The sequence below is a fragment of the Carassius gibelio genome, chromosome A2 (genome assembly GCF_023724105.1).
Source record: "Carassius gibelio isolate Cgi1373 ecotype wild population from Czech Republic chromosome A2, carGib1.2-hapl.c, whole genome shotgun sequence".
NCBI classification, from domain to species: Eukaryota; Metazoa; Chordata; class Actinopteri; order Cypriniformes; family Cyprinidae; genus Carassius; species Carassius gibelio.
This window is the reverse complement of record NC_068372.1, coordinates 8,923,919-8,951,072: the sequence shown is the minus strand read 5'-3', so window position 1 is coordinate 8,951,072 and position 27,154 is coordinate 8,923,919. Positions and strand designations below refer to the sequence as shown.

General features: G+C 38.3%; 1 protein-coding gene across 2 annotated transcripts in view; it reads left to right on the top strand.

The window, feature by feature from the left end:
* LOC128025844 (adenylate kinase isoenzyme 5) overlaps positions 1-27,154 on the top strand; it is a 147,555-nt gene that overhangs the window by 111,454 nt on the left and 8,947 nt on the right. For both annotated transcript variants that reach the window (XM_052612408.1, XM_052612403.1), the window contains exons 8-11: positions 6,231-6,307; positions 14,717-14,759; positions 16,015-16,059; positions 26,305-26,468. In XM_052612408.1, coding sequence (XP_052468368.1) covers positions 6,231-6,307; positions 14,717-14,759; positions 16,015-16,059; positions 26,305-26,468 — 329 coding nt within the window. The remainder of the gene's footprint in view (positions 1-6,230; positions 6,308-14,716; positions 14,760-16,014; positions 16,060-26,304; positions 26,469-27,154) is intronic.

Here is a 27,154-nt window from a genome sequence, read left to right as displayed (position 1 = left end):
TCGGGCTCCAAAATAAATCCCGCCCTGTCCGACAGGCTATCTTGAATAGTTATGTAAAAATTTTTAACTTGATTCGCGTTGTTAATTCGCTTGAAAGGGGTGAAACGGATCTTAGTTGATCATTTGTTCCAGCCCATATTGGCCAGCAGCCCACCGGGAAAAGTCCCAGTGCTCCAGATGGCCAGTCCGCCCCTGCATCCAGTGGGAATTTGATCTTCATACTGCAAAAAAGTTTCACATATGAGCTCAAAGTAGACATCCGTTGGTCTCCATGTGTTGCATCATGTATGTGTCGGTTTCCCCTGATGATTCTTTACAAGCGCTGGATGCGCTGCAGAGCGAGGGATTAGAGGATGAATAAGGAGGTCAGGGGATGGGAAAGGTCTGTGTAATAGTGCAGGCATTAATGCTGATGTCAGTCTCTCCGGGATCTGTAACCTTGAGGAAGTGGCAAAGTGCTACATTCAGGTGGAGCTTTCCCTGGTGCTGCCTGGTGTGGCTGAGATCACCCAAAGTATAGGGAGAGTTTGAATGAATTGGCCTGAATGGAGTTTGTGAGTGTTTTTTTCGCTTTTGTCCTTCACTTGCACTTGCTGATTTATTCATGTGAGTGTCAGGGCTCTGCTTGTCTTACACTGAGAGCAGTTGATATTATACATTATGTATCTATATTATGTACATTATCTGCTGTAGCTTAGATAACACAGTCCATTTGAATTCATACAGTAATAACATATAAAACACATTTATGCATAACCAAAACAAATATTTGTATGATTTTATCATTAAATTAAACAATTTTGTAAAAGCAATTTTTAACAGTACACTTTGAATGACATAGAAAAGAATGAAGAAATTATAACACTAATTTATTAACAAATTGTAAATACAAATTATAAATGATTATTAAATTGGACCTAAAGGTCACACTTACAGATACAGTAATTTATTATTATTATTATTATTATTATTATTATTATTATAAATTACTGTTATTATTATTATTATTTGTTTGTTGCTGATTTATTTATATATTTGCATTGATATTGTAAGAAAATGTCAAATTGGAGAGCATTTTAAGGAGCTTTATGTGGTTTCAGATTTGAGACTGAACAGTTAGAACTGTCAATTTACTTTTTTTTTTTTTTTTTTTTTTTTTTAGGACCTATGTGTCAATACATATGCCAATTTTTTCAAAACTCTTCATACAGTGAGCACAACAGCAGTCTATATGGGTGAAATTGTGGATGATTTTCCATTGCTTTTGCACAAATTACATGTTAGTAATGTGTGCCTATAGGTGGGAGAACAATGTGCGCAGACTATGCTTATTACACACACAGGGATTCGCAGCAGTGAACAAACATGCCAAATATTAAAACTGAAAGGATTAAAGTGTAATAGACTATTATTGTGCCCTGTAGATCAGGGGTCACCAAACTCGGTCCTGGAGGGCCAGTTTCCTGCAGAGTTTAGCTCCAACTTACCTCAACACACTTCCCTGGAAGTTTCAAGTATAGCTAATAAGACCTTGATTAGCTGGTTCAGGTGTGTTTGATTAGGGTTGCAGCTAAACTCTGCAGGACACCGGCCCTCCAGGACCGAGTTTGGTGACCCCTTCTGTAGATGGTCTGCTCATGTGCTTTAACCTTGTGCATGAGCAGAACCTTTACTCTCTGGAATAGCTTTCAGTCTTTGCTCTTGCAAAAATAGTGAATCTGCCATGGCGCGAGTGCAACTTGACTTTAAAAGGAAATGGGAGATGAGACTCTAATTGGTTTATTGCACATTATGCCCAAAACACACCTATGACTCATTAAGAGAATATTTAGGACCATGCGCCCAGTGCGCCGACGTTTTCCCCATTGTTAAAGTAGCAAAAGTGGATTTGGACACACCTTAAGTGCACTTGTGCAATGCACTTTAGACCATGCGCTTAGATCGTTAAATTATGGCCCTTTCAAATTAATTACTATCTTTAAAAAAGTAAGCAATTTTGGACTGTAATGTAAACAAGATTTTTTTAATGTTTTTGAATGTAAACCAAGACTGCATTTATTTGATCAAAAATGCAGTTAAAACAGTATTTTTTTATATTACAATTTATTACAAAAGAACACTTTTTATTCCTATGATGTGATAATTCATTCCTATGATGTGAAAGCTGAATTTCCTGGAGCCATTACTCCAGTCTGACATGATTCTTCATTCTAAGGCTACATCCATATTAATTCAGATATATTTAAAACAGTGTTTTCATTTCAAAACCATCTCTGACTATTGCCATCCACAAGTTCTCACACTATTCTTCTGGCACAATCATTTTTTTAACAAATATCCCACCACTCACTGGTATGTCCAGTGCCAACTGTAAATCACCATTCTATCTTTGATCTAAAATGCAACTGTCATCATCTTTTGCCACAGTACAGCAATTGCAAATAAATATTGCCATCTTAGCAGGATAAAAATATGATGAAGTCATGTTATGCTGCTGCAGGAAGAACATTTGAGAAACAGAGTATCATTCACAGTCTTTAATGAAGAAAACACAGGATAATCCACAATAGGAGCTGAGCAAACACACATAGAAACAAGTGGACCCGACATACACTACACTCAAAAGCAGAGACTGAAGGGGTGGTCACACTGCACCTTTCATTCCATTGATTTCCATTCGTATTTCGATGCTTTCCAAAGCTCAAGTTTTGTGAATTTCTCTGTACAGAAATTCATAAATTAAGGAACTGCTAATTTGAGCCATAGTGCCACATCCTATTTTACATAATACATCTTTAAAAGATTATAAAATAAAATTAAAAAAGAAGCTGCATGGTTCCCAGTGTCAGTGGAACGTTCTCACACGTTCAAAGTCTAGTGTGACCGGCCCTTTAAATACAAAGGATAATTGGGAAAACATAGAATCAGACATGAAACAGGACCAAATAAGGACAAACAGTAACAGAAACAGGCAAATCACGACACAGACAATCCAGAATCCTGACAGATAATTGTACAAAGTAAAAGGTATCTTTAGTAACATCATTAAAGTGAATAGCAAGAACAACAATGTTGGTACAGCCATAGCTACAGTATATGGTAAAATTTATGTCACATAATTAAACATTGTTGAGTACCTCCATCATCATCATTTTTGAATTCCCTTCATTTTCACAGCACACACTACATGAAAATGTTGTTTTAAAATGTATCCACTTGGAAAGCTTCAAAAGGCTCAGTTTTCACTGGACAAAACCAGCCATCATTCCATCTCAATGTGGATAAAATCCTAAAAGCAGAGAAATATGCATTTCCAAATTCATCTGGATTAATGTGGATGTAACCTAATATGCTAATTTGGTGCTCAAGTAACCTTTTTTTTATTATTATCCATGTGCTTACATTTTTTAAAGCAAAAATAAAAATATGAATAATAATAATTAAATAATATTTTTATTTACTATCACTTTTAAATGAACTATTGAACAGTAGCATATGTCCAAAAATGTTTACTCATCTAAGTCCCTAAAAAAAGATCATCTTCATGGATACTGTCCATTTTGGTGAAGGCAACAATTTGCCATACATTTACCACATTACACAGACAGTGCATAATTACAGTGGCTGTGTTATTAATTATATGCCACCGTGCTTGTGGGATTCAGTAGGAAACCAGGGCAACTTCTAATTTTATTGCATCAAAGGCTGATGAGGCTCGGTCAAGCTTTAGCCATTTTCTTTGTGGACCGGGTCTGTGGTGTTTGCCGATCAAATTGAGCAGAGGTTAATTACACCTCCATCTCACGCCATGTTAACCCCGCTGCTAAGGATTCTAGTGTCATTATCCATTTCATGCAGACTGATCAGAGTATGTTCCCCATGGCTTATTATTAGTTGAATATATTTATATAATATTTTATATGAAAAACTGACCTGAAACCTAATAAATAAATAAATGTTGCTTTGGCAACTTACTGAAAAGAATTTTGTTGAAGTACTAAAATTACTAATGTAAAACTCAAATAAAAAGTGTCCAATTCTCTAGTTGCTTATTAGCATACCTGTTATTAACATATTGGTTGTTTATTAGTATTTATAAACCTTATTCTGCATGACCATATTCAACATTCCTAATCCTATCCCAAACCTAAACTTAAAAACTTAAAAACCTTACTAATAATAAGCAGCAAATTGGGTTAATGGTTAATAGTTAATGGTTTGTTAATAGCGAGAAATGGACCTTAAAATAAAGTGTGACCAAAATAAGTTAAAGCTAGGAATCATAATCTTTTTTTTTTTCATGTTTCATCAATATATCATTTTCCTTTCTGTAATCTTTGTAATAGACTTTTAAACAACAGCAACAGCAAACAGTTCAGTAGTGACATAATTATGCAGGAAATGACATCAGCAGCATTTCTTGCAAAATACGTTATCAAATCATTAGTTATCTATAGTTTGTTCTCTCATGTAAACTAACTCCCAGTTCCTCACTGAGATGCTTTTCTTATCATCAAGTTTCAATATTGCCATAACGGTGGCTGAGAAGGACCAGAGCATATTTCTGTAAGTCTGTTGCCCTTTTATAGAAATACTTCAGGCATGTTCATTTATTAGCAGTGGCAGAGTTCAAAAGGTACTGCATCATAGGAATGACCCTGCCGCCCACTCGCACGCTCCCTCAAATGCTCCTCCAATAATGCCACGTCTGCATCAACAAATAGATTTCTGTGACTCACAATCCTACTGGGGCAAGAAATGTTCCATTACTTCCTGTGGTCTCAGGTGCAAAGCCTCTTCCTTAATACATAATCCCACCACATCTCCTTCATGGTACGAGGAACAGTTTGTCAGACAGCTGCTCTTCCCAAAAGATTCATTCAGATGACTTCACGGAAGGAAAAAACAGTATGAAAAAGGATAAGCTGAAAAGCCTGTTCTTTCTGTAAAAGAAGATGCTGTCACTTTTGGTTTAGGACTGGAGGTGTCAGGGGATGCTACAGCGTAGTGTCTATTATAGAGACGACTGGTGTCAAAAGACATCAGCCTCTTCCAGCCTGTGGTATTGCAATGCAGAGCTGAACAGATGCTTTCATGGGAAACTTTTTTACCACATGACTGAGGTCAGACCTCAAGTCTTCATGTCAAAAAAATCAATGATCTGGCAGAATTTCTATGAAATATTTCTTGCAGTTGAGACCTATTTTCCTCTGGACAGCTGCTATTTTGCTGAAAAAATAAATATTATTATCCAGATCTTTTATGCTATTTAAAAATGGACAAATGTCTATAGATTTGAATAAAAAGAAAAAAACTCATTATTACTCATTATAACACTTAGGCATAATCAGTTTTAGAACAAAAAAACAAAAAAAGAAATGAAGCCAACGGAAATAATTCTATTTCTGTTTTTAATCTTCCCAATAATTTATCCTATGCTCTTGAATAAGTAATCAAAATTTTGTGATGTAATTGTGCTCTTGAATAAGTAATCAAATTTTTGTGATGTAAATGTTATCACTATCAATTGAAGCATCTTTTCAAGTTGTATTTAAGATATTTCAATTTTTCTAAATATATTACTGGCTATATTTCCAAGTAACACATTTCTAGTAACAACATATGAGAACAACATAGAATGTTGTACTGAAACTGAATTAGCAATTTTATTTACAACTTCAAAAAACAATTTTACAGTACATTTTGTGTGTCCAAACACTGTGATGTAAAGCTACATGTATTTCAGTGTGATTTTAGTCTTCTCTGTACTAAGTATGGCCACAAAAAGGGCTTCCAGTTTAATGAATCATTGCAACTTGCAAGTATGACTCCACTTTAAAAACATCTAAACAACTGTGTAGACAGCAGCACGTTCAATAGCAGTTTCAATATCTATTCCCTTTCTTAGGAAACATGTACTTGTGCTACGGATAAATGACTCATGAACACATGGGAAACCTTTGTGACACAGAAACCTTGTGATTGTTGCCTACGCTACTGAAAGGACTCCAGAGTTCCTTGTCCAATTACTGGTGCAGAACATTGCAGAAGTCAGTGTACAGCAGCACCTCGTTTCAATGATGGACAGTAGTTTGGACGACCAAGAGTGTCTTTATTTTCACACAAGGCTTTGCTGTAATTGCTGTATCTTTGAATCACAGACATCATGCTTCTCTTTTTTTTAACGTCTTTTCTTACAGCTTGATTATATCTTTTGCTTTTCTCTGTAGGACCCAGTGAGCTCGACCTCAGTCTGCTAGCAGACAGCAGCAGCCTGGCAGATGTTCCCACTAAATTTGAGGAACAGGTATGAAAATGTTTTTTTCTAAATCCACACACTGGCCTTTGGTTGAGCACTTCTTTCTTTGCTTTTCTTTGTTGGCTTCACTTAAAATTGTGTGACTGTTGTTTGCTTGCTGCAAATTGGTGTACACAATTTTTTCTTTTAGAAGAACTCCAAGACTATCTTTCAACATTTAATTTAACGTGTTACTTTCTGTCTCTTTACAATTGATTGTGAACTTACTAGCCATTTCTGAGTTAAAATTGTTTCTACAACGCTTTTTTTCAATGTAGGATTTACAATTTTCCCTCAACTTGAAATTGATAGTACATCTCACAAATAATTACAAAGATTAACACATTGAATTAAACGTGACATAGACTGAAATCTGTACTTAGAATTCTTAATACAGGAAAATAAAATGGTTTGATCGTATCATGTATGTAAATCTGAAATCACAATATCACTCAAAAAAATGCTGGGTTGTTTCAACCCAACTTTGGGTCAAATATGGACTAACCCAGCTGTTGGGTTAATTTTTCTAAATACAATTTTAACCCAAAAGTTCGGTTAGTCCATATATGACCCAAAGTTGGGTTAAAACAGCCCAGCATTTTTTAAAGTATAGGATCTAGAGCATCAAAAAACCCATTGTCCCATTATTTTATTAAGAAGTTATTGGAATCTCAGATTAGGCTCAGATGAAACCGCTGAAGGGCTGTTATAGGCAGACCGAGTGAGTGCGAGATGCTGTATTTAATGGAAATGCTTGCTGAGTGACAGTCCTGCATTAGCGGATGGTCATTATGAATGATTCTTTCTCCTGCATTAGCTTCTGTCTGGATGAAGCTTAAGCCAAAGTCCTTGACATTCATTATTAGTCTGCTATTTGAACTATTTTTGGAACAGTCGTTTAAAGAAAAGCCGCAGAAGAATGCCCTGTATATTTGTTGGGTATTTCAAAAGCACAAACTCATTATTGCATTAATAACTGGTATATAGTCCCTGACCTTCAATATGGAAACGCAATCAACGTTTCTGAGTCATTGAGTGTGTATGATACAGATATAATGAGACAGCTCGATTGTTTCAGACCATCTTTTTTCTCAAGGTCAGGAAGAATGTGCTATATATTATTTACATAATCCCCACTGTCTCTGAAAAAGCTTGTAAAGAGATGTTATTGTAGTATTGCGTTATCTAATATAGAGCTCAATACATACATATTCTTTGATCTCATGTGATGTAATGCATGCAAACTCTGGAATCCATTACAAAAGAGTAAAAAAACTATTTAAATATAAATATAAAATATTATTAATATAATATCAGTGAAACTTGAAATAACACTGATAGACTCTAGACAGCCTTAAATACATATAGTAACACTGGAAATGTGAAAGGGGAAATCTACAAGTTTTGCAAATACAACACATGTATGCATGTCAAGTTTAACAGCAAACTTATTAAATATATACCTATATAAACCTATGTAAAATATACCCCATGGGTGTTTCTGGAAATATGGATTTTGGCTTAATTTTAACTTGTAGAAAATAAACTCTTAAATGGATAATTCAGTCATCGTGTAATACATAATTTACCCGCATAATGTTCCAAACTTGCATGACTTTGTTTCTTTTATAGAACATAAAAAATATTTGTTTTAAATTCCTGTTTTTTACTGTCAATACAATTAAGGTCAAAGGTAACAAAAATGTTTGTTACCAACTATTTTGTGTGTGTTCTATATATAAATAATGTGTATTATATATATATATATATATATATATATATATATATATATATATATATATATATATATATATATATATATATATATAGTAAGAAAAAAAACAATAAATGGCTTTTTTCACTTATCTCAAGCTTGTACTGTATAATCATCACAAGCCTATTCTTTGATATGTGAAAAGCTCTTCACATTGTCCTTGATAAATTTTAAACACTAAATTTTACAGTTTGCATCTGTTATCATTGTTATTTTATACATGCTGATCATTAGTTTTTTACAATCTCAATATATATATAAAAGATCATTACTCTACATTCAGCTTTATAGATTCATGCACAGTTCAAAATAAGCTCAAAACTGTAAGGAACCATCAGTGCTCCTGTCATGGATTGTTTGGATTGCTTTTGCTCTATTTTTGGAAAAGTCTTGTTCTCTTCACTTGCTTTTTCCTTTCGCCTCATCCTCATCTCCAACCACACAGAGTACAAACACACACACACACACACACACACACACACACACACACACACACACACACTACATAGAGAGACTTGTTATCTTCTATTCAGAGGGTTCTCACTATTTTCCAACAGATACAGCAGGGTAACATGAAGGCAGACAACAAATTAGACCTTCCCTGTTGCTACATGCCTGTTAAACTAAATCCCTGAATCTGTTGCTTCTCTGTGTATTTCCATGGAGATGTTGTCATGCTTTCTCTATTATATTTGGTTAAAATCATGTCTGTCTGAGACAAAAGCAGTCGCTAGGGCTCCTTCGTGGAGGATGGTGTAAGGAGTGTTTATGGATGTGGATCAACCCACATTCCCACCGTGACCCTTTCATCTGTGTCCATCAGTGGTGCTGCTGTCAGCAAGCTCTCCATGCTGTCAGCATCACACAGGGAAAAACACTTCTGTAGATGAGAACAAATCTCAAAGCAGTCTTCAGCTCAGTGTGCGATGTGTTCAGAAGGATCTTGGCTCAGGCCATGCTGACTTGGTTCTGTGCTGTGTTTGCCAACCACCTGCAATAAGACGTCCATCTACACTGCAGAAAGGCTTTAGTACAAGACAAAATATTTATGACCTCATTTTGTTCTATACCTTCATATTTTTAGCAACCCTTGACATTTTACTAACATATAGACAGTAATAAATTAATGGAAAATAAAATGTCTTGCCTGTTGAGTTCTCGGGTCACCAGTCTCTGGAACTCTGCTGGGATGGTTTTGATGATTGAGGTGGGATGCAGTATTGTGGCACAGAATAAAAAAACGGCATACTTGGTTACTTTTTATGGAAAGTAGTGCATTATGTTACTTTTGCATTGTTTTTGTCACCTGGGCTGGTCTTGTTAATTTGCTTTTAATAAAAAAAAAAGTTACTTTTGGCAACTGTAAAGGTCCTTTTTACTTAAAAAAAAGTAATCTGAATATGTAACTTGAATTCCTTGTAATGTGTTACCCCCAACACTGGCAATGTCTAACACAATGATCCACTTAAGTAGCACTCAAATGAATGTTTATATGTAATTTCACAATCATGTTGCCTTTTAAATGAGGTTAAAGTTCAGAATGTACTGACAGATATGTCATGTATTTAAATATATTTGTAATTACACATACTATAAATCTGATATCATTGCAGTGTGCACATTTTAAAAGTTCAAGTGCTTAAGTGACCGTTTATTTCATTAATATGTTATCTTAAAGTACAGTTTTATAAAATGACTTGTAACATTTGAAGTACATTGCAAGATGCACATTAAATACAAGCACTTCTTTTTCACAAAGGATAGAAATGTTTCACCATAGGATAAGAGTGATCAGTCAGAACAATTTAGAATTAATCTAAAGTGACTCTGCCCTCAAAGAAGGGAAACTATGTCAGCAAAAAGCCCCAAGAGCCACTGGATTTTCTTTTAATCTTCTCCCATCTGTTATAACAAGCGGTTATGCACATTCACATAATAATGGTAGATGTTTGTGTTATGGATGTTTGCACTATAATGTGCAGGCTACATTTGTTGTCATTTTGTAATGCTGTGTAACATGTAAGTTCAATTTTTTTGACATGTAGCATTTAAGTTCTCGGGCTTGTATTATGTTTTGACCATGTTTTTTTAAATGTTTTTAGAGGCAGTACCATATTCAACATGGTAATATTATTACTGGACAGTCACAATGATAGTGTCATGTTTTGGACATGCACTGTACAATGGTAGTGACATTTTTTCCCCCTGCACCTTAGTATTCTTTAAAAGTCCATTTGAGTACCATGACAATTCTTAAGTATATGGTATTAAATTCCAAAGTATTACAGTAATACAGTATTAATTTAGTAGCATACTATATTATTAGGCATATGGTATTTATTACCATCACTTTACCATAGTCCCCTCACAGTAGATTTTATATGGGTTTATTTTTGCTCTTTTACATTTATGATTTATTTTTAAATGCAGTTACAGAAGGCAGTGTAGATGAGATGCAGCACAAGAGGACAAGCGACTCATCCAGCAGCTTGTGCTGTGTTATGAGACAGGGGTGTCTGCTGAAATCATGCATACAGCACTTCCTGCAGCGCCCACGGCTCCTCCACACATAAAACAAGGCGAACATCCACAGCACATCAGACGACCTTCACTGCTGTTCAGTCTGCACAGCTAATGAATGAGAGGCAGACTGATATTCATGAGAAAACATCCTCCATGGCCAGAAAGAGAGAAAAGTAATGGAGTAAGAGTAATAACATGTGATGGAAGGAATTACACTTAAAGGTCTTCACTGCAAAATAATTATGAATGTGAATATTGACTCTTTGATCCTCTTTTGTAATTCACTTTAGTTAAGGGGTTAAAGTGTCTGAAATCTACATATAATATAATATATAAACCTCTAGAATATGGAATTAAGCTGGCAATAATATCGTGAAGAAGCATTTGTAGTAGAAATAGCCTTCTAGCCAATCAGCTTCATCATGCGTTCTAGTCACTGCCAGTGTAGCGGTTGAAAGGTAAATGGTAAACAGCAGCTAAAATCTGGCTTTATATGTTGCAATTAGGTAAAAAAAAAAAAAATTGAATAATAATAATTATATATATATATATATATATATATATATATATATATATATATATATATATATTAGTGGTGGGCATAGATTATTATTTTTTTAATCTAGATTAATCTCACTATAATCTTTGGAATTAATCTAGATTAAAATGGCTCATTTGAATTCTGCCGAAGGCATTCAGAATATGTGTGCTACCCAAATATATAATGACTAAAAGTAAGTCTTTTATAACGGGTTTCTCAAGCCAGGTGGTGGATTAGACCAGGGGCTCATCTCCTGTTTCCAAAATGCATCACAAAGTGCTTGAGAAAGCTGTAAACTAATTCCACATTGCACAAGGTGCAAACAACATTATGCCTGTTTCACATAGACTCCGTATGCAGTGCGTATGCGTTTCGTATTTTCTTACGCACCCATGTTAACAGATTCCAGCTTTCACGCGGTTACGGTCCGTCAGTGCATTCCAGGAGCGGTGGGTCTGCAGCAGTGCAGTGATTGTTTACATACTATTTACGTACAGAGTAGCGGATTGCAAACGCGTCCTATGTGAAAGCACAATAGCCGTGTTTCCTATGTCGAGCTTAAAACGGAAATAGTGCGTGCCAGGGCCAGTCGCATTTCCACTGTCACTCGCCGGGGCTTCCTCGGGGCCAACGGCCAGGGTTTTTTGGCCTGACGAAAACCTTTGGCCAAAGCGGGCCAGCTGGGGTAGAGGAGGGGTTATGAACAAAGGAGGAGTTTCTCCGCATCTGGAGAGCTCAGCTCCACGGATCATTACAGAAAGATAACTCCAGCATTAAAGACTTTTTAAAATAAAAGGGAGAGAGTTCATAAGAGTTAAAAAAAAAACTCTTACTCAGAAGCGAGTGTTTAAAATGATGTGCACTATAATCACTAAACAAAGCAGGAATATTTATAAGCGATCTAAAAGACTGTGCATGCTAAACATTAGCGTTGCCATAGTAATCATGGTAAATACAACCAGGAGAAATCAGAAATCAGCTTCTTATTCTCTATCAAAATTGTGTATTTATCTAGTAACATACGTTATCTGTCATAAGTCTCATCTTGAGAGTTTAGCTCCGCGTAGTATATTTCATAAAAAATATAATATTGATTTTTGTCTGGGAGCTTTTATAAAAATAGAGAGTCGGCGCTGTGGATCATCTTTAGAAAGCTAACAGCTATAACACCAGCATTAAAAACTTTTTTTAAAGAAGTTGATCAAAACTCACTTTCACTCAGCAGCGAGTGTTTGAAATAACGCGATCCGATCCGATGTGGCTTATAATGACCATACATGGCAGAAATATTTTAAGCGATGTAAAAGACTATGCATGCTAAACATGTTACCATAGTAAACATGGTAAATATGACCCTTGAAGAAATCAGACGTTAGCTTTCTTATTCTCTATCACAATCGTATTTATTTAGTAACCTATATTATCTGTCATGAGTCATGTCTCAAGAGTTTAGGTGCACATTGTCATAAAAATATAATAATGTTTTTGTTCGGTAGCTTTTATAAAAATAAAGATATTATCATTCATTCTAAATGTGATGTCTAAGCTACTGTGGCTACAAATAAACAGAAACAGATATGAATAAGCAGGTTATTTTCATAAGCGTTAAAAAAAGAATAAATAAAATAGAAATAAGTGTATTTAAGTGTGATTAATTTTGACTCCTAATAAATCAATTCATTATGATCAATGTATCACTTATTCTATAGTTAAAACATCAATGCTTTTGAATTTGAATATTTAACAAAGCATGTTTAACATCGCTCATGTTCCAGTGATTTATTTCCTATTATTTCTGATAACTTCTCTTTGTTGGTGAAATGATGAGGTTGCATGAAGTTGTTCATGAGAGGCATGTAAAGGGCGTGTTTTAGTAAATCGCAGCAGAGCTTCAGGCTCGACTGTGGAAACCCTGCGTTATTTTGGCCTCGAAGCTACTGGCCAGAGGCTATTAGCCCCGCCCGGCCTGTTTTAAGCCCTGGCCCGCACTGGCCCGACAGTGGAAATACGGCTGATATGAGTATGAGTCCGTGCTGCTTCAGCACCACATACGAAACGCACATGGACTCATACGCACTGCAGATGTATGCAGAGTATGTGTTGAACAGGCGTGCGTCTTGTCAAGGTTTCCATTGGGAAGCTTCTTAAAAAAAAAAATCCCTGAAGCAAACCTGGCGGCTTAAGCTGCATCCATGTTAGCACGTCATATTTGATGTGGTAATTTCACAGTAGGCATACACACAAGTTTAAAGACTCATTCTCAACCCCTACAGATTCGGTTAGGTATACATCCGCGCTAAAATATCAAGGTGAAAGTCATCATAGCTCACCTAGTGTAGACCCAGCTCCCAACCCAACTTTGAGAATAGATTAATGGCGATATTTTTTTTTATCGCCCGATAAGAGTCTCCCATTAACGCAGCACATTAATGCCAATAACGGCCCACCACTAATATATATATTATGTTTATGATGGTACACACACACACAAAAAAACCTACTAAGCTCTCTTTTGATGTGATTTGCATCTAGGGAATATTAAAGACTGGAAGGTCCAAATATAAAAAATATATAACACTCATTTAAAAAAAAGAAATAGTGATCAAACACAAATGGTAATTCTCAGTGTCTATGGCTGGGCTCTGTGGCCTGAAAGGTTCTAGTTAGAGCTTGTTTGCAGGCTTGTGGGTCTGTGTATCGTTTCTCTCTCTCTTTCTGCCAGTGAGTCATCGGACCGGCTGGCCTACCCACATCACAAACACGCTCATCAGTGGTACCCTGCACTCCTCCCACACACACACTCTCTTTTTCATCTCATCTTCTCTAACGCTAAAACAGTGGCAAGTTACTGCCTAAGGTTTTTTCTGTTAAACAGCCCAGAACTCTTTTAATCACAGTAATCACGACACAAACAATCAAGTTCCGAGTTTTCTGCGGTGTGTTTATGTTAAAAAAATTCCCATTTTCACCATCAGGGCAATAATAAAGATGCTAGAGTCACCTGGAGTTAGTTTGAGGATAGTTTGAGTGGTCAAAGACTCTCCAGGCATCACGGCTTAATGATCAGAAGACCTCGAAAAAAAAAAAAAATATATATATATGAAACTAAATTTAAAAAGCACACATAGTGTAGGTTTAAAGGGATCCACAGGAATAAGAAGTACTCCATTTCCATATACTGCCAGATCTTTAAATGATGTCGGCCTATTTTTCTGCTGGATATCTTGTTCAGATCAGAAGTTGCAAAAAGTATTGGAGAAAAAAACATTTGTTTTCAAGATTATAGAAGAGCAAAGTATACATATAGAGATGTTTTGTGAATTCAACCACTTTTGAATAATAAATTCCATCTTTATTGAATGTTTCAATTCAAAATAAGCATTCTTGGGTCAGGTAATATGTGTAAACTCATTGAGGGTCAGATGTGCAGTTCCGGTGCTGGTTTGGATGTCATGTTATTCAGAGAATCTCTGGATGGTATTTATTCATAAAATCATTGTCTTGTGTTATTGTACAGATCCTTGAGCTTTTTAAAAGGAAATGTAATTCCTTTTCTTATGTGTCTTGTTCTCTATGGCAGACCAATGAAGAGGTGGCTGGAAATGCAGAGGCGACTGGAGAAAGTGAGTGCAGTATCTCTCAAGTGACCTTTGTGTACTGTGCTTGTGTGTAGGCTTATTTGTTGTAAGGAAAAACAAATACACTCTTAAAAATAAAGTTGCGTCAAAAGGTTCCGCAAGCGATGCCATAGAAGAACCATTTTTGGTTCCTTTAAAGAACCATCTCTTTCTTACCTTTTTGTAATCTTAAGAACCTTTTTTCGCCACAAAGAACCTTCTGTGAATCGGAAAGGTTCTTCAGATGTTAAAGGTTCCTTATGGAACCATTTAGACAAAAAGTTTCTTTTATGGCATTGTGAAGCACCTTTATTTTTAAGAGTGTATATGCTTATTGATGTAGTTCTGAAAAATAAAGTGAAATACACAATTAAGAATATATAAATAGTCTCACCAGACTTAAATTCTTGGTCTGGGGTTGGGAGGTCTTGTTTGATGTTGCTAAATATTTTAGTCATGAAACATCATCTCATTTTTTCCTATTAGTTATATTTTATTTTATTTTATTTTATTTTATTATCATAAAGAATTGAACTGTTCTGCATGAGAGATTTTTTAAATGATTTTTTTAAATATAATTCTTTGGTAAGTAACTCAGGAGTGTAAAAAGTTGCATCAAGGGTCAAATTAAATATAAATAGTACATTAAAGTTAAAAGTTGCACACTTGTGCGCTGTACAGATCTGGTATAAAGAATGTTTCTGCTTAGGTGGCTGAAATGTCCGCACAATAGTGACAATTTTTGCTCAACAAAAAAGAGAATTAGAGGGATCATTGCATATTAGTAACTGAACATCACCTTTGAAATTAAATCTTAATGTTGAGTTGTGGAATTTGGGTTGTAAAGTCAGGTCTCAGCATTGAGGTGGCTCTGAACAATAGTACACTGAGTTGGAATTTGCCACTAAAAACTTGAATTTCAAAATGTAGGTTCATTCGCACAAAATTTTAGCAATTTTTAAGAAATTCTGACTTTTAGTAATAGCAAATTGCAATTTTTTTTTTTTTTTTAACAAAACTGGGTATAACCATTCTGATGCATAACCACTGGCACTGAAAATTTCTCTTGGCACTGATAAAAAATAATAAAGATTGTATTTTACTATAATGTATTTGTTATTGGTATCCCTGCATTTAATTTTTTATTTACATTTTTTGTCATTAATTTCCACCGTTAATTGTACTGCATGTCATTACAAAGCCATATTTTGACATTCTAAAATTGATTATCTGATTGTAATTTTTTTTTATATGCCACCAGGTTTTCCTGTGGAGACCAAGAAATCAAAGGTCATCTTTGTGATTGGTATGTCAACTGACAATACTGCATTATCACATTATACAATAATTTCATCACACATTGTTTTCATAATAGACAAACACTCAAAGCAATATTTTATTGTGTTTACATTTGCCCCAGAAGAACAGGTCAGGAGCAATGTTGTGATGCAAAGTACATACATCATAGCTTATTTAAAATATATCAGACATAATAACACAAACTACCAAGTTTCTTTTGCAGCACAAACACACAAGCAGAATAATGAACTGTGAAACTGGGGGCAGGTGAAAACTTCTGAAGTTTCCTAATAAGATTTGTAATTAAAAGAGTTGGCAGTCTTTATCTGAAAATTCTGGAAAATGGAAAGCAGGCAGTCAAGATGGTACAAGTCTTTGTGTGCCAGGGGCTTTCCTCCCCTCATGTTTGTTCAAAAGTTCTAGCCAACTGGGATGTAGTGAGCCGAACTAAATGCCAACTTTACATTTCACTTTGGTAGAAAGAGGAGTGAAGAAATCGATTAGGCGGTCCTTTGAAACGGACCTGTTGGAAACGGTCTAAGGTCCTGTCCTCTGTTGCATCAGCGTTGTGGTACAGCAGTTAGGCTTGTAATGTTGGTTTAGCTATGATATACAGATCTGAGATTGATAGCTTGAGTGAATTACACTCTCCAATGCACTTGACCACCCTGACACGTTAAAAACTTGTTGAAAGATTTATCAACACTGTATCTGCACGTCGTACCTGTCCAGAAAAAGAATTCGATTAGACTTAATAGCCAGACTCAGGACACCTTTAAAAGCATTTTATCTCACTTTTTTTTACTCTGACATGTAGAATATAATAGAGAGATTCAGAGTAGCTTGACAGAGTAAAAGCACAATTTTCTGGTTTTTGAGCTCACATGTGTATAAATAAACGTGTCCGAAATGGAGGCGCATGAAGAATAGGATAAACTCAAGCCTTATTGAAGTGCTCACATTTGAAGGATTGAGAAACAAACAGCCAATGGGTAGGATTTCTAGATAATGCATTGTGATCTGTAGTGATTCAAAATCCAATTTGACAGGAGAAAAATCTGAGAAGCAATACATATGAACAAATATCTCAATTTGTTCTCCATTGTATCTCAGTGCTGTTTAGAAGAAACAGCTTTAGAGAGGCTGAAAAGATTGTTTTATTTTTGTGGGCAAATATCATATAATCCTAGTATCAGTATGACATCAAATATTAGTCAAGACTTGATCGAGATGCTGTAACATAATTTTAAACTCGCTATTTCTTCCAGTGATAATTGTTGAAAATAGGAAGTTAATCCCACAATTAAAAAATAATTAAAATTTGTGCACCATCATTTTTACTCCACTTCCTGTGTCTATTGCTGTTTGGTTATTGCTTTATTTGTTTGCCCATTACACTCCTGATAATGGTGGCGGTTTTAGAAAGAGCAAAATGCAGGATCCAGTTGCAATAAAAAAAAATATTTAAAGAAAACCCAAGCAAAAAGAAATGATTAGAAATCAGGGAAAAACAGAACCAAAATAAACATGCACACACAAAACATCCAGGAAGGACAAAGCAACACTTGAAACTTGAACTCTGAGTTGACTTACCCTGAGATTGGACACTCATAATATCAAAGGTAAAAAGTGTCAAAGTGGTAGGTATTATGAATTTTCATAGTATCATACAGACAAAAGAAAAAAGAACAAAGCAGCTAAACATGAAGTATAAAAACAATTAAATCAAGGTAAAGCTTTAAGCATAAGAATGGAAAAAAAATCTTGTTTCCATTTGCATTAGTATTATTTTTCTTTTTGTAAGTGAAATGCACTTGCAGTGGAGAAAATATATATAAAAAAAAATATTTCACTCACTGAAATGCAAATCAATCGCTAACCTTTATTTAATGTGTTTTTTCCATTCAAATAAACTTACTATAAAAATGACAGACCTTTAATTTCTTTTTAAGTGGGCAAACTTACAAAATCAGTAGAAAATCAAATAAATATTTTCCCCGCTGTAAATTAGGTTCCAAAATACTCACTAAGAAATAAATTTTTGCATTTGCTATTTTTTTTTTCTTTTTTTTTTTTTTTTGCAGTGGAAATGAATCAATGAGGTATTTAAACATTGCTTACACTTTAAAAAGGAGGAGGAGATTAAAATAAACTCTGGGTTTAATGAAGAAAGTCAACATGGTAACTGACTCTTTCAGAAACGGCTTGACTTACCCTGCTTTCTTGGGTTTGACAAGCCTTTCATTCTGAATGGAAAACCCAGTTTCCCTCATTTCAGGGTTAACATACTCAGGGTTTTCACTTAAACCTTGTGCGCTGTTCAAATTCACTACCCTTTCATTATGTTCGGGATTTTTTGTATAAATCTATTAATCAACCTCAGTCCTGATTTTTTTCTCCATCACTTACTGTTTGTAGCTGATTTTGCTCCATGGACTTCCTTCCATTAATACAAAATTTTTTGATTGCCAAGCCATGACACCATAAAATCATGCATTCTTAATGGTTGGTGGTTTTTAGGGGTGCTCCGATCACGATCGGCCGATCGTTATGCGCATCTCGTCAGTAAAGCCGGTTCTCTAATCAGCGCTTAATTCCATCAGGTGCGTGATTTCACATAGAGCAGCTGTTAATACACAGCGCCGTTGTTAATAGAGAAGATGCGCAAATCCACTTCATTTTCAGCGTTTTTTGGCGCATCTTCTCAGTTAACAACGGCTCTGTGTAGTAACAGCTGCTCAATGTGAAATTACGCACCTGATGGAATTAACCGCTGATTAGATAACCGGCTTTACTGACGAGATGCGCATTAACGATCGGCCGATCGTGATCGGAGCACCCCTAGTGGTTTTCCCTGTTGGGGAGAGGTAAAGTTTGTAATTTTTATGGTTGATCATTAGGTGGGACCATTAACCCTTTAGATAGGCCTGTGCAAAAAAAAAAAAAAAAAAGCTTAGTTTCTGGCTAAGTTGTGGCCAAAATAGGACACAACTTTACTCAATAGTGGACGAAAACATCCCCAACACTGCATAAGGGTTAACCTCCTTTCTTAAATGGGCCTCTGACCAAGAACAAGGGAAAACGTCTAGGTTTCGTATGTAACCCTCATTCCCTGAAGGAGTGAACGGAGACGTTACATCAGAAAGAGACTGATGAATGGGGTCTCGCCCAAGAGCCCAATCACCTTCGAGTGGGAACAAAATGAGCCAGAGTACACAGAGTACCTTGGCTCTGTGGAATTTACAACTCGCACAAGTCTTCACTTCACGTAACGTCTCCATTCCCTCCTTTAGGGAACGAGGGTTACATACATAACCTAGACGTTCCCTTTCAGTCGGTCACGTTCTACGTTACGTCAGAAAGAGACTAACAAATGGGTTCCCGTACAAAACGCCACATGGCTGTCAGAATACACTGAGTAGCATATTCCAGCTGGACATATGCTAGCAGGCTGCCTGCTCGTAGGAGGACATACAAAAGCAGGTATCAACCGAAAGCTGGTAATACTCATTAACTCTGTGGTACCAGCCCGCAGGGTAAGTTTCAATGACAGAGCTGGCAAGGTGCTTGCCAAGGGAAAGACACATGCTACGAAGAGACTCACTGTGGAAATACACACGTGGGATTGCCCAAAATGGGAATCTTAACACATGGAGGCACCTAGTCCCACACAGGGCTGATCAATAGGGCATGCATGCAAGTGCTGGACATCAACAGTACTGGAGGAACCCAGGGTTCTGAATTGAGGAACTCACCTGAGGGGAATAGCGCAGCAAGGTGCAGCAAGCAGATTGACACTGAGCAGGTCCTTACTGGCCGAAGGGGCGAGTACCCGGGAGGACACGGGCTCTGCACAGAGATTATAAAATCTCGCAGATGTGTGAGTGTCGCCCAGTTCGCAACTCTACAGATGTCTGTTAGCGAGGCGCCATGCGCCAGCACCCAGGAGGAGGCTATACTCCTAGTTGAGTGAGCTCTCACCCCTAGGGGGCATGGCAGGTCTTGAGCCTGATAACCCAGGATAATAACATCCACTATCCAGTGGGATTACCTCTGCTTGGAGACCTTCTGCTGGCCTCCGTAACAAACAAAGAGCTGGTCTGAGGTCCTAAGGCACTGAGTTCTGTCCACTTAAGTGTGGAGCGTACGTACTGGACAGAGCAGTGCCAGGGCTGGGTCTGCCTCCTCCAGGGGCAGTACTTGCAAGTTCACCACCTGATCTCTAAAGGGAGTAGTGGGAACTTTGGGAATGTACCCAGGCCGGGGTCTCAGGATAACATGAGAGTTGGCCGGCCCGAATTCCAGGCACGCTCTGTCAACTGAAAATCCCTGCAGGTCCCCGACCCTCTTCACCAAAGCCAAAGCTGTCAGGAGCGCATTTTTCATTGATAGAAACTTTAGCTCTACTGAGAGCAAGGGTTCGGAGGGAGCCCTCTGCAGTGCCGATAGAACCACTGCGAGGTCCCAAGAGGGAACTTGCTGAGGGTGAGGCGGATTGAGCCTCCTGGCCTCTCTCAGGAACCTGATGATCAGATCAAGTGATGAAAAGGTTCCACTTCAAAGCATAGGCATGTCTGGTAGACAAGGCTCTAGCTGAAGTGATGGTAGCAACCACCTGAGGTGGCAAGGTACCTAAACCTTCCGTGACTAGGGCTGGGACAACGCGTCAAGGTCATCGATGACGTCGACGCAAAAAATACGTAGACGCAAAACATGCGCATCGATTCGTCGACCTGTTTTTATTTCTCTAAAAAACGTTTGCAAAACGTTTACCTTATGTGCGCTGAATATACGCAATGGCCGGATCAACATTCTGCCCAACGTTATATAACCAATCCAGGGGTTTTTCTGCATTGGTCTTTTTTTTGGCGGCTGTCAAAGCCTTTTTGATCGGTGAGTGATGTAGAATGTGACAGGGCGCGTACGAAAGAGAGCCCCGGCTGCGCACACTCACAGTTTTCAAACAACACGAGCGCTTCTTTCTCTCTCTCTCCCTTGTGCATATTAATCAAAATCATTAAACATGATAGAAAAAGGGCGAAACACCAAAGTTTCATGCATGCTCGTGCACTCACAGTCTTCAAACTACACGAGCACTGTCTTGCTCTCTCTCTCTCTCTCCCTCGTGCATATTAACCAAAATCATTAGACACGATAGAAAAAGGGTGGAACACCAAAGTTTCACATGGAGCATTCAGAGTTTTTTTTTTCTCCATGACAGGCTGTTGGCTCCCACTGTTAATTTTTTATTTTTATTTTTTTGGAAAAGCACTCTCTGTATTAGATTAAAGCTCTCAATTTTACATTGGTTACTGTATTCTTTCAGTTGCTCTAAACAAGTATTTTGGGTGAACTTTTTTACTGAATGCTAGAAAAAAAGTTGTTGTTATTTTCGGCTGAAAGAAGAAATTTTTTTCAGTAAGCTAGGCCCTATGTGTTCAGTAAGCTTGTTTCAGTAAGCTATGTGTTTTCAAGGCTTCAAGGTTTTATTGAATGCTATCTTTATACAACTGCAAAGTAATGCATTCTTAGTCAGTCTTTTATTTTGTAATTTTAAGAGCAATAAACATATATTGCAATGTTAAGGAATTCATATTTTTTTCATTCAGATATGTAAATCAACATGTATAAATTGTTAGTAGTCAATTAATGGGGAGATAATCAAAATCAAATCAGTAAAATTTATTTACTCGAAAAAGTCGAAAAAATTAATCGTTAGATTAATCGATGCATCGAAAAAATAATCGCTAGATTAATCGTTAAAAAAATAATCGTTTATCCCAGCCCTATCCGTGACCCATCCAGAACCCACACATGTAGGTTCCAAAGAACGGGAAGCGGGTGCCAGAGGGTGCCCAGTCTCTGAGAAAGAAGGTCTTTCATCTGAGGAATTGGCCAGGGAGGGGCTGTCGCGAGGAGTACAATTTCGGAGAACTAGGTCCGGCTGAGCCAAAAAGGCGCAACCATGAGGATCTGCTCCTCATCCTCCCTGATCTTGCACAACATCTGTGCAAGAAGGCTCACTGGGGGAAACGCATACTTGCGAAAGGTGCCCTCGGTCAGGGAGTAAAACAACTGGCAGTGGGAATTTTCTGGAGAGGCAAACATGTCTACCTGAGCGCTCCCAAATCAGCTGAACCAACTGGGGGTGGAGTCTCCATTCCCCGGGGCGAGACTGCTGCCGTGAAAGCTCGTCGGCTGCACGATTGAGCTTGCCCGGGATGTGAATCCAACCACGAGGTGAAGGTTCGGAGGCAGGCTGGAGTGACTGTCACTCAGAGTGTGCCCTGTTGCCATGCCCATCTCGGGACTCAGTCGTGAAGCCAGTGCTGAAGCGGTCTCATATGGAGCTGGCCGAGTGGTATGACTGCCGCTGCAAAATCCAGGTCCCCTACCCTCTTGATGGAGGCCAATGCAAACAAGAGCTGAGTCTTTATTGAAAGAAACTTTAGCTTGACTGCAAAGGCTCAAATGGGACCCGCTGTAGTGCTTCAAGCAGTAGAGACAGGTCCCAAGAAGGTATAGAGGGAGTTCAAAAAGGGTTCAACCTTCTTGTCCTCCTAAGAAACCTGATGAGCAGGTCGTGCTTCCCCACCATTCTCCCTTCCACAGGGGGCATGGTTAGTGGAAATAGCAGGGATGTAAATTAAGGGGGGAGGGAGACAGCCTTTGCTCCAACCCTTGCCGTGAGAAGGAGACCAAGACTCTGATCAAACATCTTCGGGGGTCCTCTCAATGAGAGTAACACCACTCGCAGAATAGGTTCAACTTCAAGGAGTAAGCGTGTCTCGTAGATGGTGCTCATGCTAAAGTGATGGTGGCCACTACCTCTTGGGGTAGTACACCTAGAAACACAGCATCCCATCCAGGGACCAGACATGAAGTTTCCAGATGTCTATATGTGGGTACTGCAGCGTGCCCTGTCTCTGAGTCAGTAGATCCCTCTTCAGAGGAATCTGCCAGGGAGGGGCTGTCACAAGAAGCATCAGTTCAGCCAGGTCTGAGTTAGCCAGTAAGGCGAGTAGCAGCACAAGCAGGACCTTATCCTCCCTGACTTTGCAAAGTTTCTGTGTGAGAACTACATGCCTGCCTTGTGAGCATCCTTTGCGATGGATCAAGGCAAGGGGCACTGCTAACAAGGCAATTGATATGACACTGCAGTTGTGGGCCCTCCACACCCCCAAGACTTCTAGCTCATTGTACAAGGCACTGCAGCCAGTGGTGGAGGCATCTGTGTTTACCACAGTATGCCTTGATATCTGTTATGGGGCACTCCTGCCAGAAGAAATGCAATGGCTGACCACGGGGTGAAGGTTTGGTTGCAGGCCGGTGTTACTTGTAGCCGATTAATGCCACGCTGCCACGGCCACCTCAGGTCTGGCCATGGAGCCAGTGCTAAAGAGGTCTCATATGAAGCAGCCCTTGCAGTGTGACTGCCGCAGCAGCTTTCATATGTCACAGTAGCCTCTGAAATTGTTTCAGTGGGTCTGCTTGAAGACCCAAAGATAGAGGAAATTGTTTTTTTGTTGAGATTTTGGGATTTTGGGTTGCCCGTCACAGGGCCTCCTGCTCTTCTGCTTGCTGCCAGGTTTGGCGGGGGCCTGGACAGGAGGGGTGGCTGCCCTGCAACCAGTTCCACAGGGCCACTTAGCTGTAGACTGCTGCTGTAGCATGGGAGAGGGGCTGGACGCAGGGGTCGCAGAGCACTTTCAGAACTTCAGAAGCAGGTTCTTCAGTGCTTGAGCCTGATGGACCTGCAGTAATGCCATGGCCTGTAGGGCGGAGGCAGTCTCTCCGCAGGCCGCATAAACAGTGCTGGTCAGACCAGACAAGTACCGACAGGCCCAGAAGGTAAGGGATGGTTTGCCCTGCAGTACAGGCAGTACTAGGACACAACTGCATCGCTAATTACTGCTCAACCCGGGGGATTTCTGTATCCCCTGGCTGCTCCTTTGTCGAGGGTGGTGAGGGAGGAGGAATTACCAGGCCGGTTACTGGCAGTAAAAGGTGCCATCCACAACCTGGTGAGCTCTTCATACACCTCCAGGAAGAATGGCACTGGAGTGGGGCACTGAGAACCAGCGCAGGCCACCCCAAGAGACCAGTCATCCAACGTTGGGGGCTCAGGACGTGGTGGAGGTCTCCAATCGAGCCCTACCCTCTAAGTGATACAGGTTGCGGAACACTACAGAAGTGACTGTACCTGGGAGGTAGGTTCCTCTGAGTTTGGTTCCTGTCCCTGGCAGGTTGGTTCCTGCCCGAGCTACAGCCTGAAGTAGTCCTCCCCTTCCGCCTGGAAGTGAACTATATCAAGGTAGATATAGTTCACTTCCAGGCAGAAAGGGAGGATCACAATATTAGTGTTTTACTGTATGTATAATCAAATAAATGCAGTCTTTGTCAGCAAAAGAGGCTTCTTTTCATGTTCTGCCTTTTTATTTATTTTGCACTGTTCTCTGAGGTCCACTCATAATGTTATCAAAGACTTAGAAGTAATAGGCTTCTGTCCTGTTGTGTAGTTTAAGTTACTATGGCAACGAACACTGCTAAAAGCCAAGCCACTTACATGGTACCTAAAACCCAGGATTGGTGCAAACTAAACTGAAACTTACTTGGCTAGCCAGCTAATCCAGCTTTATGGTACATGCCATTGCATTTTGCTCTCTTGTTATTTACACCATATGTGCAAATCAGTGGGCAGGGCTAAACAGGCAGTGATGTAGAAGTAGGCATTGATCTTCTTCTGCAGAGATGGGTTTTAGCCTCACTATAACGTTAAAAAATGGCACATTCCACAACCTGTCGTTTTGGCAGATTGGCTTCAATAAAAGCTTTTTTTAGACTAACAAGAAAGTTTTGAGTTTTAAAACTTACAGGAGGTTTTTATTTATTTTTTCATAGTACAATTACCTCTTATATGTCAAAAGATCAAGGGATTGTTATGGCTTATCACTGCCAGTTGTTAATTTCTCAATTCATGACCTCTTTAATATTATAAAAATTCTTACCGACTTAAAAAATCTTTAACAGAAGCACAAGATAAATAAAAAGAGATAAGGCTTATTTAATGTTTAAAAAAATGGCTTTTAAATATAATGGTTAAAGCTGCAGTAGGGAACTTTTGATGCTCTAGTGGTTAATAAACAGAACTGCTTGCGTCTTGCGGAAGAACATCGTAGCCAGAACTACTTCTCTCTGTTTATGTCTATGAAGAATCACAAAGGTACTGGGTTACTCCGCCGCGGTACCCCCAAAGCGATCTAAAATAGTCCAAATATAAACACTTATTATAGGTGTACCCTAGTGATTCAGGACAAGCTAAAAACACGGTTTGGAAAATGGATTCATGATGTACTCGCTTATTATGTACATTTTTCTACATTTTGAACACAAACAAAGTTAAGGACCGCAGCTCTGATTGGTTGTTTTTTACCGGGAGCGGATGACTTTCTGCAAATGGCAATAGGACCACTGGGAGGAGCCAGAGGAGCTTGATTTTTTTTTTGATCTGTCTCATATTCTACTGTCAGGACATAAGGACAGGTTTAAAAAATTTTTTAAAAATATGTTTTTACAAAAGTTCCCTACTGCAGCTTTAATGGATAAAAATTATAATTTTGTCTTTAGACAATGAAAAAGTTTTAAACTACAGAGGTTAGTAACATTGAAACATGATTTGTCACCCTCCACTAAAAGTGAAAACAGAAACAATAGTAACATTTAATCATATAGCAATGCAACGATAAAGCATTGATTTTAAACCAATGATATTTATCCAGTAAACAGAGCCCAAGCAATTAGTGAAGTATGCCTCCACTCACTGATTTTTGTTTGCTTTGATGCTTGATGATTGTTATTTTTGTTTTTTCATTAGCATTCTTACAAGTTTGAAATATGCTTACCACATCATCATCATCAGTGTTATAGACAACAGCTGTTGGCAGAGTAGAAGACGTTAACTAGGGATGTCTGCCTGTGGACTGTTTGGATAGATAAGGGCTGCCCTTAGCTGTGTGCAGAATCTTAATGAAAGCCTTTGGGAGTTCAGTCAGATGGCAGGGTTGGGGTGGGCCAGCACACCATGTGAGGTACAGACCATAAGATATCTGCTGATAATTCATCCCACATCTCCCAAGACAGCCAATTACTGAGGATCTGGCCCTTGTCCCCCACTATTTAGAACAATCTTTCCCATCCATTTTATTTACAGCTTTTCATTATAAACTGTTCTCAACTTTCTCATTCTGACCAGGTGGGCCAGGATCGGGGAAAGCTCTCCAATCGGAAAAAATAGAGGAGCGGTACAGTTTGAAGCGCCTTTGTCCTGGGGACATCCTGTGCAGCGAGTTGCAGTCTCACAGCGAGAGAGGGCGGTTTCTCCGAGACCTTTTGGAAAGAGGAGAGCAGCTTCCCGAGGTGAACAATCTTCTTAAAGTCCTTTGCGGAAAATTACAATGATCAGCTTCACCTTCCCTGGATTTAACACTTATGACACAAACACAGGAATACACACAACTTTATAACACTTATAAATGTAAATTCATTTGCACTTACAGTTTTCTCTCCTGGATTGACACATTTCCTCTCGAAACAGGAAGTTATGCTGGGACATCTAAAGTCTTCCTAAAAAAAAATAGTCTTTTAGTTAAATCGCATGACAGCATGTACAATGAATACACAAAAATAATACATTTCAGACATGTACTTCTCAAACAATAGGCTTTTGGGAAAATAAATAAAGTATGATGAGCACAGTCAAAGACAGAAGAAATATAGCAAAACTGAAAACACATGGACAAACCCCAATTTTCAACTCCCTGGTGCTAGCTGGAGGCAGGTAGCAATTATAATTTAGTGAGAGCAGACAGTCTAAGCTAGAAAGCATTGGACAAAATTGATATATGCCCCCGAAAAAAAAAGAAAGAAAAAAAGGAGAATAACTATCTCTCCACACTAAAAGAGAGAATAACAACAACAATAACATCCAGTCAGATAGCTATATACAGTTGTGGAGCAGGATTGTAGACCAGTGAGCAATGGACAAATTACATTCTACTATTGGTAAATTTTCCCAGAAGAGAAAAACTTTAACGCTAAACAGT